Below are 16,294 nucleotides of genomic sequence, written 5' to 3'. Positions count from 1 at the left end.
TCTTTTTCAGCCTGGTGACTCTAGCCACGTTGCTCCAGAAGATGAGATTTTCAGAAAAATTATTACTGAAGAAGAAAACCGTGAAAGTTTTACAGTGGTTGCCATTACTGGTATCAATTCAGGTCACATTCCATATCTAAAACACAATCTGAGGGAGTGGTGTCGGCAATTAGCGTGAGTTTCGTTTTTTTTTTCAAAATTCTGATCTTAAGCATTTGAGCAATTCTCTCTTGTCAGCTATGAGAAAATTAGAACCTTTTATGTTAGCATCTAAATCAGTGGTTCTCTCAACCAGGGTCCACCTGGCCCTTGAGGGTTCTTGTGAGAATTTATTATTAAAGTTTATCTGCAATAAATTAGTTATACTTATAGTACACAAAATATTTTAACAACTTTAATTACAAAAATATAATAGGGATTTTTAAAGATCAAATGACTATGAGGGTGTCCATCCGAATAAAATAGGAATCAAAGGGATCCCTAGATAGAAATGGGTTGAGAAGCATTGATCTAAATAGAAAGGAGATCTTTAAGATGTGATTTAATATAATGAAAAGTATAGCAACACAAATTTAAATTCAGTGTTGTGAGGCATTTGTGTTTTTTGTTAAGAGTTTTGTAATTGGCAAATTTATGCTAAACCATTCTCATCTATTTTGATTTTAATGAATTCTTATGTATTTTTTTTATGGTTTTTACTTTAAAAAAAGATAATTTGTTATGAAAATAATAATGAACTTACTGTATGATTTCATTATTTTTGTTTAACAAATTTGAACTTTCTACAGAAATTTAACCTTTTCATTACCGTATTTCTGTTGAGATTCTCTTTGTTTCTTTCAATTAATTTTAAATATTACAAAGAATTTAGTAAAATAACTTAGTTATCATTAAGCTAGTGTTGGGAACATAAATTATGACTATGGTTTGGTGGAAGATTTTAATTCAGAACTTATGAAAATAAGACATTTATACTATAGAGCCAGAGGTGGTTTCAGCCAGGTTGGTATCGAAAGGGTTAAGCCAAGTATTTTGTAAATGTGTGTTAATAAATGTTACTCTTTACTATTTTACTTGTTTCAGTCATTTGACTGTGGCCATGCTGGAGCACCGCCTTTTTTAGTCGAGCAAATCGACCCCAGGACTTATTCTTGTAAGCCCAGTACTTATACTATCGGTCTTTTTTGCCGAACCACTAAGTGACGGGGACGTAAACACACCAGCATTGGTTGTCAAGCAATGCTAGGGGGACAAACACTGACACACAAACACATATACACACACACACACACATATATATATATACATATATACGACAGGCTTCTTTTAGTTTCCGTCTACCAAATCCACTCACAAGGCATTGGTCAGCCCGGGGCTATAGCAGAAGACCACATGGTTCCGGGTTCAGTCCCACTGCGTGGCACCTTGGGCAAGTGTCTTCTACTATAGCCTCAGGCCGACCAAAGCCTTGTGAGTGGATTTGGTAGACGGAAACTGAAAGAAGCCCATCGTATATATGTGTGTCTGTGTTTGTCCCCCTAGCATTGCTTGACAACCGATGCTGGTGTGTTTATGTCCCTGTCACTTAGCGGTTCGGCAAAAAGAGACCGATAGAATAAGTACTGGGCTTACAAAAAGAATAAGTCCCGGGGTCGAGTTGCTCGACTAAAGGCGGTGCTCCAGCATGGCCGCAGTCAAATGACTGAAACAAGTAAAAGAGAAAAGAAAAAGAGAATAAAAAGAAATTACTCAAGTATATTGAAGATGTGGTTTGTGAAATGCTTTGAATATGTTGTCTGCTCTTTTCAGTCACATTTACCATTATTATCTACACGGCCCCAACGGCAACCAAGATCCTCCAGCCCATGACCCCAACAGAGTAATGCGACCAGCTAGTCCATTCAGACATATCAACATTGAAGTAAGCTGACAATTCACTTATAATCTCCCAAACTTCTAATATCTCATCGAGTTGAAAGAATACATCCTTTCCTTTCTTTAATGGACAACCTCAGTTGTTGATAAAGCCTACAGTCTGTCTCTATGGTAACAGCTTCTCATTAGAGAAAAGTTCTGAAATTTCTATAGTTTTCATTGTATTGCTCACTGTCCATATTGTGTAACCATTTAAAAAAAATGTAAATTATATTTAATTAATATATAATTAATAGTGACAAAAGCAGTGTTAATCCCAAAAGTAATATTTATCCCTGCTTAAAACTAGAAGCACCCCAAGTCCATATGAGAGGTTCTCTCATGGTAATTAATGCAGAATTCTGCATTTGAAGTGGGGATAAATATGTCACCAGTTTACATCATTAACAATGAAGATTTTTCTATCAAGTTGAAAATTAATGTACTTAGTTTTAGTTGAATGTATAATTTAATGAAAAACTTATACAGCTGCTTTGGTTTGAACTTATTATTTCTTTGCAAATCTATGGAAATCTTTTGGTTTATAACAAAATTGTTAGATTCAAACTTGATGGGATGAGGTGGTGAAGCATGACCTTTGAACGTTGGGCCTCACAGAGGTGATGACAGGAGACCGAGACCTTTGGGGATATGCTGTGATTGAGAAGACCCAACATCTAAAGTGAGATTGTAGCCATGGCCGATGCCAGTGTTGCATGTCCAGCCCATTTAAAAGTACCCCTGATGCATCGGACGATATGATATGCTTGAGAAGACCTGTTGAGTCTAGTAAAACCAAAATCGTAGCTGTGGCCAGTGCTCCCTGACTGGCTCCCATGCCAGTGGCATGTAAAAAGCACTATCCGAATGTGGTCGATACCAGGTCTGCCTGACTGGCTCCCGTGCCAGTGGGATGTAAAAAGTACCATCTGAACGTGGCCAATGCCAGTGCCCCCTGACTGGCTCCCGTGCCTGTGGCACGTAAAAAGCACCATCCAAACATGGCTGATGCCAATAAGCCCTGACTGACTCCTATGCCAGCGGCACGTAAGAAACACTATCCAGATATAATCGATGCCAGGCCCACCTGCCTGGTTCCTGTGCCTGTAGCATGTAAAAAGCACCCACTACACTCTCGGAGTGGTCGGCATTGGGAAGGGCATCCAGCTGTAGAAATCTTGCCAGATCAGATTGGAGCCTGGTGCAGCCGCTGGCTCTCCAGACTTCAGTCGAACCGTCCAACCCATGCCAGCATGGAAAACGGACGTTAAACAATGATGATGATGTTTATGTACAAAACTATTTTGGAATTCTTTTTTGTCTTTCAGCATGTCTATTAACAATAAATGGAGGTTCCATTTTCTTGTATTTGCAGATCAAATTATTCAAGGGGTTGGTGCTGATGAAAAACTTGAACCTTCGCGATATTAATGATGACCTTCAGAGTCAGTTTGTCAAGACAGGAGCTTCAGTGTTTGATTTCAAAGCGAAAGTAGAGGGTGCCGGAGTGGTTGAAGGAGTCCTCAGATATCATCCATTTTTATATGACCATGAAACATTCCCCACAGACTTTATTGATCCCAGATGTAAGCAGTCAACTTTTCTTCCTCTTACGTTCCATTTCTAGCAAATATATTGATTTATTCTTTTGCACACTTAAGCAAATATTTCTTTCGGTCATTTCTGGTTCATTTAGCTGATGGTGTGATCACATGACTGACCAGACTATCGTTTTGTTACACACCATTGGTCACAATGCGCTTTGCATCGTTTTAGCCTTTGAATGATGACATCACCTTGCTGGCTAGGCAACCAGACCGACATTCTCCCCTGATTGAAAAGGGGTCAGGAGCAACGTGAAATGAAGTGTTTTGCTCAAGAACACATGTTGCCTAGTCTGGGAATTGAACTCATGCTCTAGAATTCATGAGTGCAACAGTCTAACCACTAGGCCATACACCTTCACAAATTTAGCTACGAATCACTTCTAAATGACTTGACTCTCTCATTAGCCCCTTTGCCACAATTGCCCCTATCATCATCACTAATTTGTATCTTTCTTCACATATAATTTATTCTTCTTCATGTCTCTCTCTCTTGTAGATTCAGAACCCGAAGATGACCATGATTATGCTATCAATGACCGGCCAGCACGTGGAAGACGCCCTGTATTTGAATGCTACTGGAATGGTAGATTAATTCCTTATACACTTATTGAAGAGTGAGTGTTCTTTCATTTCAATTTAACTATTTTCCATGGAAATAGGAATTCAGTAAGAACCATAGAAACATGTCTTCCACCAAGCCTTTCATGCTTCATCGTATTTGTGCAAATTATCCTAACATTTTAAAGCCTATAAATTAGTTTCACTTACAACCACATAAACCCAAAACATGTTACCTACTCCTATTCAAGAAATGTGTTGGTTAATCAACATCATCATCATCATCATCATCGTCGTTTAGCGTCCGTTTTCCATGCTAGCATGGGTTGGACGGTTCTACTGGGGTCTGTGAAGCCAGAAGGCTTTATCAGGCCCAGTCAAATCTGGCAGTGTTTCTACGGCTGGATGCCCTTCCTAACGCCAACCACTCCGTGAGTGTAGTGGGTGCTTTTTACGTGCCACCCACACAGGTGCCAGACAGAGCTGGCAAACGGCCACGAACGGATGGTGCTTTTTATGTGCCACCGGCACAAGGGCCAGGCGAGGCTGGCAACGGACACGAAACGGGGCGGTGCTGGCAACGGTCGCGAAACGGAAGGTTCTCTTACATGCCACCGGCACTGGTAACACATCTGCAATTTCCATTGATCGATTTCCATTTCTGATCCTCACTTGCCTCAACAGGTCTTCACAAGTAGAGTATCGACATGCCACCGGCACTGGTAACACATCTGCAATTTCCATTGATCGATTTCGATTCTGATCCTCACTTGCCTCAACAGGTCTTCACAAGTAGAGTTTTGTGTCCCAAGAAGGGAAGGTATGCATACATAGGCTGGCTCCATCCCAAGTAGAAGGCCACGGGTTATGGACTCACTTGTCCTGCCGGGTCTTCTCGCGCACAGCACACTTCCAGAGGACTCGGTCTCTAGTCATTTCCTCAGTGAGACCTAAAGTTCGAAGGTCGTGCTTCACCACCTCGTCCCAGGTTTTCCTGGGTCTGCCTCTTCCACAGGTTCCCTCAACCGCTAGGGAGTGGCACTTTTTCACACAACTATCTTCATCCATTCTCGCCACATGACCATACCAGCGCAATCGTCTCTCTTGCACACCACAACTGATGCTTCTTAGGTCCAGCTTTTCTCTCAAGGTACTTACACTCCGTCGATTATGAACACTGACATTACACATCCATCGGAGCATACTGGCTTCATTTCTTGCGAGCTTACGCATATCCTCAGCAGTCACGGCCCATGTTTCACTGCCATGTAGCATGGCTGTTCGTACACACGCATCATACAGTCTGCCTTTCACTCTGTGCGAGAGGCCTTTTGTCACCAGCAGAGGTAAGAGCTCTCTGAACTTTGCCCAAGCTATTCTTACTCTAGCAGTTACACTTTCAGCACACGCGCCCCCGCTGCTGACTTGGTCACCTAGGTAACGGAAACTATCAACTATTTCTAGTTTTTCTCCCTGGAAAGTGACGGAAGTTGGTCTCAGAGCATTTTCAGTGTTTATTGTTCCTGAGCATCTGCCACATACAAAAACCATCTTCCTAGTTAGCCTTCCTTTGACATTGCTGCACCTCTTATGTGTCCATAGCTTACACTTGGTGCATCTTATAGAGTTTCTACCTACACCTTTTCTACAGATCGAGCAGGGCCATCTACCTGAAGGCGTTTGTGATTTGTCTACCTTCCTACTGATTACGACTTTGGTTTTAGCTAGATTGACTCTGAGGCCCTTCGATTCTAATCCTTGTTTCCACACCTGAAACTTCTCCTCCAGTTCTGATAGCGACTCAGCAATTAGAGCAAGGTCATCAGCATAGAGGAGCTCCCAGACCTTATTAAATATATTTACCGTCATCATCATCATCATCATCGTTTAACGTCCGTTTTCCGGGGACTGGGAAGCCAGGAGCTGCACCAGGCTCCAGTCTGATCTGGCAGTGTTTCTACAGCTGGATGCCCTTCCTAATGCCAACCACTCCGCGAGTATAGTGGGTGCCTTTTACGTGCCACCGGCACAGGTGCCAGGGGAGTCTGGCATCGGCCACAATCGGTTGGTGCTTTTAACGTGCCACTGGCACGGAAGCCAGTCAAGGCGGCGCTGGCATCAGCCATGTTTCATATTTGATTTTATATCTCATATCCCCCCCCCCCAAGACAGTGGCTGATATTGTGAAATTAAATATATTATGAGAAATTAAATATATTATGGATTTAGGAAGGGCATCCAGCTGTAGAAACTCTGCCAGATCAAGATTGAAGCCTGGTGCAGCCATCTGGTTCATCAGACCTCAGTCAAATCGTCCAACCCATGCTAGCATGGAAAGCGGATGATGATGATGTATTATCTTCTTCTTGTTGAGATGTAGTTTTGTTCTGAAAATTCAACTTCTGGCAACTAATTCTTAAAATGTTAATGTTATGTGTTATTGTTTTATATTTTATATCTTGCATTTTGTAAACAATATTAGAAACCTATAACCTCATTGGTTTCCAACACTCTTTGATGGCAAGAGTGTCCTATGTAAGGTCTTTTCATTTGACTCACCTGTTTATTGACAATATTCTTTCCCCAATATTGATTACTGACTTCAGTCTACCAAATTTCATTTAGAAAGCATTCAGCATCTCACAGTTGTAGAAGACCCTTGCCCCAATGCTTTGCACTGTGGGATCAGATGCAGAGCCATGCAGTTGTAAAATGTTTTGGCCACACAGCCATACCTCTACACAAAGGAAGAATATAAACAATTCAATTTACAATTAATTAAAAATGATTATATTCAGTTATTTTTGAGCTGTGAGTGTTTTTTTTAATTTGTAGATTTATAATTAATACAAGGAAAATCTTTTGCTTCTTTTATTTGAGGGGAATTTTGTCAGTTTTAGTGATTAATTTTTTTTTTGGTTTTAACAGATTTGATTGGTGTAGTGCTCCAAAAAAGTCAAAAGTTGTCCCAGCAGATTGCTATAACAGGTAATATTTTATTCTGTGTTGTTTTCTCCACTCACTTACCAACTACTTTATAGTGTTTACTAGATCAGATTTTTTTTTAATACTAGAGAGAGAGAGAGAGAGAGATTGCCAAGTCCTCAGCATGTCAGGAGTAAAGGGACCTCTCAACCCTACTTTTCCTCTACTTACTCACCACTCATAAGAGAGAGAGAGAGAGAGCTACTTGTTTGATATTGAAACAGAATCTTTCCTCAAAACTGAACTCTATTAACTTCTTTCTTTATTTCCAGAGTTTCTGGTGTGTTGTGGACTAACGACAAATTCCAAGTCAGTACTAATAAACTGACTTTCATTGATTTGGAGATGAAGCTCAAGGAAAAAAGTACAGTTTTCTGTCGAATTATTAATGGCCATGTAAGTCTATTTTCGTACTTAGATTTGCAAGAACTTTTCAACTCTAGTATCTGAATCAAGTAAAAAGATTATTGTGAGATATGTAGCCTCAGTTACCTGATAGGGGAGGCAGTTCTCTATACAATGTGTTTATGTGTGTATTTATGCTTTATATACAATGTGTTTATGTGATGTGTGTCATGGTTAGCGAAATAATTGAATGTGACAAAATTTTATAAAGGTTGCCAGCACCACCCCGACTGGCCTCATGCCAGTGGCACATAAAAAGCACCATCCGTTCGTGGCCGTTGCCAGCCTTGCCTGGCCCCCCCTGTGCCGGTGGCACATAAAAAGCACCATCCGATCGTGGCCATTTGCCAGACTTGTCTGGCACCTGTGCAGGTGGCACGTAAAAAGCACCCACTACACTCATGGAGTGGTTGGCGTTAGGAAGAGCATCCAGCCGTAGAAATATTGCCAGATCAGACTGGGCCTGGTGCAGCCTTCTGGCTTCCCAGACCCCAGTTGAACCGTCCAACCCATGCTAGCATGGAAAGCGGACGCTAAACGATGATGATGAACAATTCCTTAGCTATTTAAAACCAAACACATTGCACTCTTTGCAGAGTGTCATTGAGAATTGATATCAGTAGCATGGAGGGTAGACAAAAACAAATAAAGCAGGTGGCCGTTAGGGAGAATGGGCCATTTTCATGTGATGTATGATAACAATTAGAGCCAAATTATGAAATATTTAAGCTTTAAATTTTGAATATTTTCAAGAATTGTATTAATTCAGTTTCCATAGTAAAGTATGACCACTCAGACAAATATTAAGCTAAAAACTTCTTTTTTGTTTTTACCTGGAATGTATGTTGAATTTCTTAAAGTGGATCCAAAATATGTGATGTACAGGACATTGCACAGAATAACCGTTTCCACCTGAAAATTTTAACTGCTAATTCCTCTGAATTTCTCCAGAGCAACGTAAAAAGCCTCAACGTGTTTATTTACATTTGAACATTGAAGGTTCAAATTAATGAGTTTGCTGGACAACAATGTCTGTGGTCACAATTCTCATTTACCTGGACTTAACATTTTCAAGACAAATATTTTCTATATCTTCCAAATAGTGTAGCTCTTGAAGAAATAGCCCCAGTATTAATAATATCTGGTTGAAAATGAACAAGTTCAACATACCCTTACATGTATATAGCAATTTTTCTGGGGCATTCTAAAAAATTTTGGAAATCTATTTCAGTTTAACTTTCATGAGAATGACCCTGATAGTTTCCTGTCAAAATATGTGGTTCCTACTCCTACCAACAGCAGCAGCTGCTGTTCAATAATTTGGACCTGGAGATCTCCATTTCCAGCAACTTCAAGGGCCACCTCCCAGTGATATCAGGCGTCAACGAAGAGCCCTCGATTTCAAGATGACCAAATTTTTTTTTTTTTTTCCAAGGTCTGGAGTCCCCCGCCCCTAAGCCCTAGACCATCTCCTAATCACCCTTACCTGTCTTGTTGCTTAACAACAACAACAACAACAGCAGCAGCATTCCTTTTCTTAATCAGATTAATCAGTATTATGAATGTCTATAAAATGGCTTAGTTATTCAGAGAAGCCATCAATGTGAAAAAAACGTTTAGCTCAGTTAATTTTAGGTTATCTAATTACAATCACCTGGAACACTACAAAATAGAAAACTGTTATTTATCTATAAATGTTCTAGCAATATTAAAAATTTGTTTTAAAATATATTTTTTTTTCCCTGTTTCAGGAAAAGCGAACTGGTATTGACAAGGAATTTGTTAATTGGCTTAAAGAATGTCATGAAAAATTTGACAAACAAATTCACTTTTCAGAATTCAAAGGTCATGCTCTCCGGCCTGATCTCCCCAAACATAGACAGACTCCTTGGTCTGTTTATGAACAAGTTGAATGGGATGGAAAAATATTTAAAAAGGGCAACTTGGTAAGTTTTCATTGGATTTTTTTACTCTTTCAGTCATTTGACTGTGGCCATGCTGGAGCACCGCCTTTAGTCAAGCAAATCGACCCCAGGACTTATTTTCTGTAAGCCCAGTACTTATTCTATCGGTCTCTTTTGCCGAACCGCTAAGTTACAGGGACATGAACACACCAGCATCGGTTGTCAAACGATGTTGGGAGGACAAACACTCACATATATATATATATATATATATATATATATATATATATATATATATATATATATATATATATATATATGTATATACATATACACGACAGGCTTCTTTCAGTTTCCGTCTACCAAATCCACTCACAAGGCTGTGGTCGGCCCAAGGCTATTATAGAAGACACTTGCCCTAGGTGCCACGCAGTGGGACTGAACCTGGAACCATGTGGTTTGTAAGCAAGCTACTTACCACACAGCCACTCCTGCACCTTTTTCTTTTTTTTTCCTTTTTAACATGTTATTTGGGCTTCTCAGTTGGTCGATCTGCTATCTAGGCAAACATACAAACGATGAAATTTAATTTGAAAATTTAAAATTTTCAGTATCCATTGTGAAATTTGTGGCTTCTATAAAATTCAGAGTAAACAATATTGCCTTGTTCTAAGCAGACCTCAGCTTATTCTGTTTGTTATAATTGAAGTAGAAAAAGAAATTAAAAAAAAGTAAGTCATAGATGCTGCAGTTTTTTTTGGATTGTATGACCCTGTCCACAAGTATTAGAGATATTGGATTCAAATTTGGGCACAAAGCCAGCAATTTTGGAGGAAGTTGACTGGTACTTATTTTGTCCGATGCTTAACCCCAAAGAGATAAAAGGCAAAGTCATCACTGGCAGTGTTTGAACTCAGAATGTAAAGTCAGAGGGAATGCTGCTAAGCACTTTGTCCGGCACAGTAACAATTCTGCCATCTCCCTGCGTAACAGGCCCTGGAGATATGGAATCCAAAAGGTTGTTGGAAAGATGGTGGATAATCTTGTGGACTTTTGCCAAATCACCTACTAGACATTGAACCTTTAGTTTGTTGATGCCTAAGGAAGCAGGATGCTCAAGATACGGCAAGGAATTGATGGTGAGTATTCTTCTGGTTGTATGTCTCTTGACAGCTTCCGGTGGATCGATACTCTGATTAAGATGGAGTTTCTCAACTAGAGATGCAGAACTGTAAGAGTGGATGTACTTGGGACCAGTTTGAATCCAGCACTAAGTCAAGGAAATGTTTTGTACTTTGCAGACAGTGAAAGGTTTCCCAATCAATATTTGACTAATTAAAGCGGTAAGCTGGCAGAATCGTTAGCACGCCGGGCGAAATGCGTAGCCGTATTTCGTCTGCCGTTACATTCTGAGTTCAAATTCCGCCGAGGTCAACTTTGCCTTTCATCCTTTCGGTCGATAAATTAAGTACCAGTTACGCACTGGGATTCAATGTAATCGACTTAATCCTTTTGTCTGTCCTTGTTTGTCCTCTTTGTGTTTAGCCCCTTGTGGGTAGTAAAGAAATAAATATTTGACTAATTAAAATCACCAATAAAAAAATTCATTTTCCCTGAAAAGGATTCTGTGTAAAATATGAGAATTTGGGTAAATTATTTCTTTTTAATAAATATTTCTGAGAAATGTTTTCTAACACTGGAATTTGTTTTCTATTTTTAAATTTTCAGGTTAGAATCAGTCGCACTGTTCCTACAATTCTTGGTACCATTAAATGCTTTTTATTGTATGGAGACCATGAGGGAGAAGTGTATGCAACTGGTGGTGACATTCAACTCATTCAGGTATAATTAACTCAGCTTCATAACATTTCTTTATACAGGTATAATTAACTTGTTTACAAAGCTCAGCGTCAGAACATTTTTTTGAATCTTTATGAATTTTTTTATGCATAAGCAAAGAAAAATATTTTGTGATTTTTCTTTTTTTAATTACATTTTGATAAATTTATATCCTCTTTGTTTTGTTTTTTTTCCCCAGGAACCACGTTGCTTGTATAATGAAGTAAAAGTCCAACCTCTGTTTAAATTAGATCGTTTGGCCACACCACATCAAGTTAAAAAAGCAATTGAAGAAGAAGAAGCCAAGTAAGAATGCTTCTATTTATTATTATTAATTATTGTAATTACTGTAATCAGTCTGAATATGCTTGAGGCAAGTTCGAATCGGTGAACAAGCTATTTACTGCGTCTTATCATGGAAAATATATCTCATTTGTTGACAATTAGGTGTAGCAGTGGCTGTGTGGTAAGTAGCTTGCTTACCAACCACATGATTCCGGGTTCAGTCCCACTGCGTGGCACCTTGGGCAAGAGTCTTATACAATACCCTCGGGCTGACCAAAGCCTTGTGAGTGGATTTGGTAGACGGAAACTAAAAGAAGACATTCGTATATATGTATCTGTATAATATGTGTGTGTGTTTGTTCGACTAAAGGCAGTGCTCCAGCATGGCCACAGTCAAATGACTGAAACAAGTAAAAGAGTATACACCTAGATCAGCTCACAGTGCCACCTACCCAGACTGTGAGATGCAAGCATTTCAGAGTAGTTATCTCCTCTTCAGTCACGGACACCAGGCAGGCGGCACTACAAACTTATTGAAGAGAATGACTCTTTTATGCTTTTCCAGTTGCTATAAGGCAACTGGTAGTGCTGTGTGGCAGCCCCCTCTGTAATTATTAATGATTTCCTAAATTAAGGCAGCAAATTCTGCCGAGGTCAGCTTTAGTTTCCATCCTTTTGGGGTCAATGAAATAAGTACCAGTTGAGCACTGGGGTCAATGTAATCTATATACCAACTCCCTCGAAATTGCTGGCCTTGTGCCAAAATTTGAAACCAATATGTCACCTAAAAGGTGTATAAAAGACAGTGTCTTGCCAGCTACTCAGTAACCCTGTTAGTGCTGGTATTGTGTAAAAAGGACTGGTGCTGGTCCCGCATAAAAAGGATCTAGTACACAATATAAAGTGGTTGGCATTTGGAAGGGCGTCCAACCATAGAAACCATTGGCCTAAACAGATGACTGGACCCTGATGCAGCCAACCCATGCCAGTATGGAAAACAAGCATTAAATGATGATTATCTGATATATATATATATATATATATGTATGTATGCATGGCTCAGTGGTTAGTGTCGAGCTAATGATCATGAGGTTGTGAGTTCGATTCCCAGACCGGGCTATGTTCTTGAGCAAGACTCTTTATTTCATGTTGCTCCAGTTCCCTCAGCTGTAGAAATGAGTTGCAATGTCACTGGTGCCAAGCCGTATCGGCCCCTTTACCTTTCTCTTGGATAACATCAGAGATGTGGCAAGGGGAGGCTGGTAAGCATGGGCAACTGTTGGTTTTCCATAAAATCAACCCTAGCTTGTGCATTTGCCGGTGAGGTGACTTTCCACCAGGACTTGTACTCTGGAAGGGAACCTCTTAGGTGCACCCATGGTCATTCATGACCAACGGTGTCGAGTTTTATATATATATATATATATATATATATATTGTATTTTGTTAAAATATGGCCATAAGAGGGTTAACAATTCTAAGACACTTTCTGAAAATATAAATATGAATATTTTAAAGAAGTCAAATTGACAACTGGTTGCTTTATTTTATAGAAATAATTTGAGTGATTTATACTTGATTTGGAACGTTAGTGTTTTGAGATCAAATTCCAAAGAAGTTGGGTGGATTCAACTGTGTGTTGTTGTTTTATTTCAAGTTGTTTTTTTGAATTCTATTCCAAACCTTTTTCTTTTTGTCATATTACCTTCAGGTTACCTGATCAATTAGTCGTTTCTTGGCCTGATGACAATGAAGTTGTGGAAAGTGAACGCAGACCTGCAGGGAAAACCATTGGTAATAATTTTTGTATTTCTTTCTATCTCGTTGATTCACACATGAGTTGATGTGAGACTAGAAACAGCTGTAAGGGTTCGTTTCCAATGATTATGATCGTTTAACATCCGCTTTCCATGCTAGCATGGGTTGGACGATTCGACTGAGGTCTGGCAAACCAGATGGCTGCACCAGACTCCAATCTGATCTGGTAGAGTTTCTACAGCTGGATGCCCTTCCTAATGCCAACCACTCTGAGAGTGTAGTGGGTGGTTTTACGTGCCACCGGCACAAGGGCCAGTCAGGCGGTACTGGCAACGGCCACGCTCAAATGGTACTTTCTATGTGCCACCTGCACAGGAGCCTATCCAGCGACACTGGCAACGACCTTGCTCGAATGTTTTTTCACGTGCCAGTAAGGCAACGGAAGTAATGATCACACTCGAATGGTGCTCTTTACATGCCACAGGCACAGAGGCCAGTTTGTTGCTCTGGCAACGATCATGCTCGTATGGTACTCTTAGCACTCCACTAGCATGGATGCCAGTCATCGAATTTGATTTCGATTTCACTTGCCTCAACAGGTCTTCATATATATATATATATATATACACACATACACATAAAGTTGAAAATAACCAGGATAAAAATAATCTCTCTGTTTCGGTATATCAACCACTTTTAAGAAACTTTATAGAAACTATACACCTGTATATACCCTGGTATAAGTTGAGTTTTTCAAACCATTATTTAAGGCTGAATTTTGGCCACAGATTAGTGGTCATCTTTTAATTGGGATCAAATATCACTTGAGTATACATGGTAGTTCAAACTATAGATTTAATGGTAGTTTATTACATTTTCAAGAGTGGGACAAGATCAAAGGATTATCATGTTCCTCAAATCTATTTTGCAAATGATATCTTACTGATCCAAGAAGTAAATCCATGTGTCTGCCTTTTGCTGACTCAAATGAACCATCACAAACTAATTGCAATATTTTACTATTCTCATATTTGGTTTGCCAATCTTTTCTTCCTAATTTTACAGCCCAGAAATTAAAATGAGAAAATATTGAAGGGTGTTAAATATTGTCATCCTTAAAATCATATTTGTATTCTTTCACAGGGTTTTTTAAAATTATTTTTCCATAAACTGTTGATGTTTATTGATAGATTTGAAAATTTGCTGTAACATATTTTTTTTCGTGTTATTTCAGGTGATATTAAGGTAGAAATTATAAACAAAAAAGGTGAGACCATCAAGCAGTTACCTGGAACTGCCCCAGCACACAAGAAATTGTTAGTGGAACTCAAGATTATCTGGCATTGTAAGTTTTTAACTTTGGTTCAAATTAATAGCAAACCCTTAACTTTTTCCCTTCTGTTTCTGACTTGTAGATATTTCAAATACCCAAGACATTAGCAATAAACCTTTAGCAGATGTAATGTTTATTTATTCACATTGTTTTGAATTAATCAGGCTTCATTGGACAGCTTTGAGATTTCAATGATCTGATTGTTTACTTTTAGAATGATATTATAAGGTATGAGTGAGAAGCCAGATCTGGCCATCTCAACATAAAGCGAGATATTTGGGATGGATATGACCAGTTTAAATGCTACAGGATTAATTAAGAAACTAAAAGAAGTGAAAACTAAACTTTTGTTTTAATTTTTTTTCTTTTTTAGTAATTGTTAATATTTTTTGTTGTGTGTGGGGAGAGTCATTCTCTTTTTGTGCCTTACGATGTAACACACTCACCAGTAAAATTTCCACTTATTTCTTATTTTTATTTTCCTAAAATAAGTGGAAATTTCAACAGTGAGTGTGTTACATTATAAGGCACAAAAAGAGAATGACTCTCCCCAGACACAACAGAATATGCTTCAACACACTAACTCATATAAAGAATCTTGCAAACCAAATCCAAAAGCGAAATTTAATATTTTTTATTTCCTCTAAAAATGAAATAAAAAATATTCCTATCAATAGCACATTTTTTTTTTGCCTTTTTGACAACCTCTTCAGATTTTTTTTTTTTTAAATATTAATCTTAACTCTTCTCTTTCTCTAGCTTCTAATGGTGATGAAGTGATTGTATCACATATTAGTCAGCATGGAAAGAACTGGCCATATTGGTTCAGAAAAATGGGTAGGTTCACAATTATACCATAAATTCGTGTTTTGTTTGGTTTCTGTTATGTACAAACATTTTTCAACTGCCAGTAAAATTGTAAAGCCCAAAATGGTTCTAAACCCTGCTGCTTCTTTTTGGCTCAGCCAATTAACCTATAAAACATGTTTTTGTAATTGCTCTAGCATTACAGTTGTTTGTACTTAAAGTTTTTTCCTTTTTAAAGAAACAAAAATAAGTGTAAAATAATTGTTTGACCATAACATTCAAAATTGAGATTGTGTTTCACATTCAATATAGGCTTGTTTGTTGTTATTTTTGTTTTTTGTTGTTGTTTTTCTTTCACAAAAACTATTTTCAATATTTTATGGCAAAAGACTTATTGCAATAAAAAATTTCTTTCCTGTAGAAAACATCAAAAACTTAGGGCATCACACACTTCAGCTCCAGGTTGTTTTGAACGAAAGTGGTGCAACAACTTTTGCAGGGAAAGATCTGCCATCTCACCGCATTAAATTTTTTGTCACTGGTAAGTAATTAGTTTGGATAAATATTTTTTTTTTTAAATAATTCTAATTTTTCAATAAAACACCATATCACACCCCCTCTAAACAAGAGCAGCACTCAGCTAGATCTCTCGCTGTCACCGGGAATCTCTCTTGTTCAAAGCTCACCCTTAACATAGCTAGGACTACATCCCAAAGAATAGACCTTTTTAGGACCAGAAGGTATTTCAGTCCTTAACGGCTGCTGACACTTTACAAGGCTTAAATGAGGCCCTTCTCTCACATCTGGGATGAGGCTGCTGCTATTAACACTGACATCCTGGGTCACATGCAGAGAAGGGCCACCCAGAGGATTGGGATGTCATCTCACTAACCAACACA

The 16,294-nt window shown here is 38.7% G+C and overlaps 1 protein-coding gene across 3 annotated transcripts in view; it reads left to right on the top strand.

Moving 5' to 3' along the window:
- Positions 1–16,294, top strand: part of LOC115209208 (structural maintenance of chromosomes flexible hinge domain-containing protein 1) — a 101,371-nt gene that overhangs the window by 32,209 nt on the left and 52,868 nt on the right. For all 3 annotated transcript variants that reach the window (XM_029777461.2, XM_029777459.2, XM_036500832.1), the window contains 13 exons: positions 11–174; positions 1,810–1,921; positions 3,290–3,500; positions 4,018–4,135; positions 7,008–7,067; positions 7,337–7,460; positions 9,221–9,415; positions 11,102–11,215; positions 11,412–11,518; positions 13,209–13,291; positions 14,490–14,600; positions 15,348–15,425; positions 15,817–15,936. In XM_029777461.2, coding sequence (XP_029633321.1) covers positions 11–174; positions 1,810–1,921; positions 3,290–3,500; positions 4,018–4,135; positions 7,008–7,067; positions 7,337–7,460; positions 9,221–9,415; positions 11,102–11,215; positions 11,412–11,518; positions 13,209–13,291; positions 14,490–14,600; positions 15,348–15,425; positions 15,817–15,936 — 1,597 coding nt within the window. The remainder of the gene's footprint in view (positions 1–10; positions 175–1,809; positions 1,922–3,289; positions 3,501–4,017; positions 4,136–7,007; positions 7,068–7,336; positions 7,461–9,220; positions 9,416–11,101; positions 11,216–11,411; positions 11,519–13,208; positions 13,292–14,489; positions 14,601–15,347; positions 15,426–15,816; positions 15,937–16,294) is intronic.

Source organism: Octopus sinensis, linkage group LG3, assembly GCF_006345805.1.
Source record: "Octopus sinensis linkage group LG3, ASM634580v1, whole genome shotgun sequence".
Taxonomy (NCBI): domain Eukaryota; kingdom Metazoa; phylum Mollusca; class Cephalopoda; order Octopoda; family Octopodidae; genus Octopus; species Octopus sinensis.
This window is presented reverse-complemented; position numbering and strand designations above follow the sequence as displayed.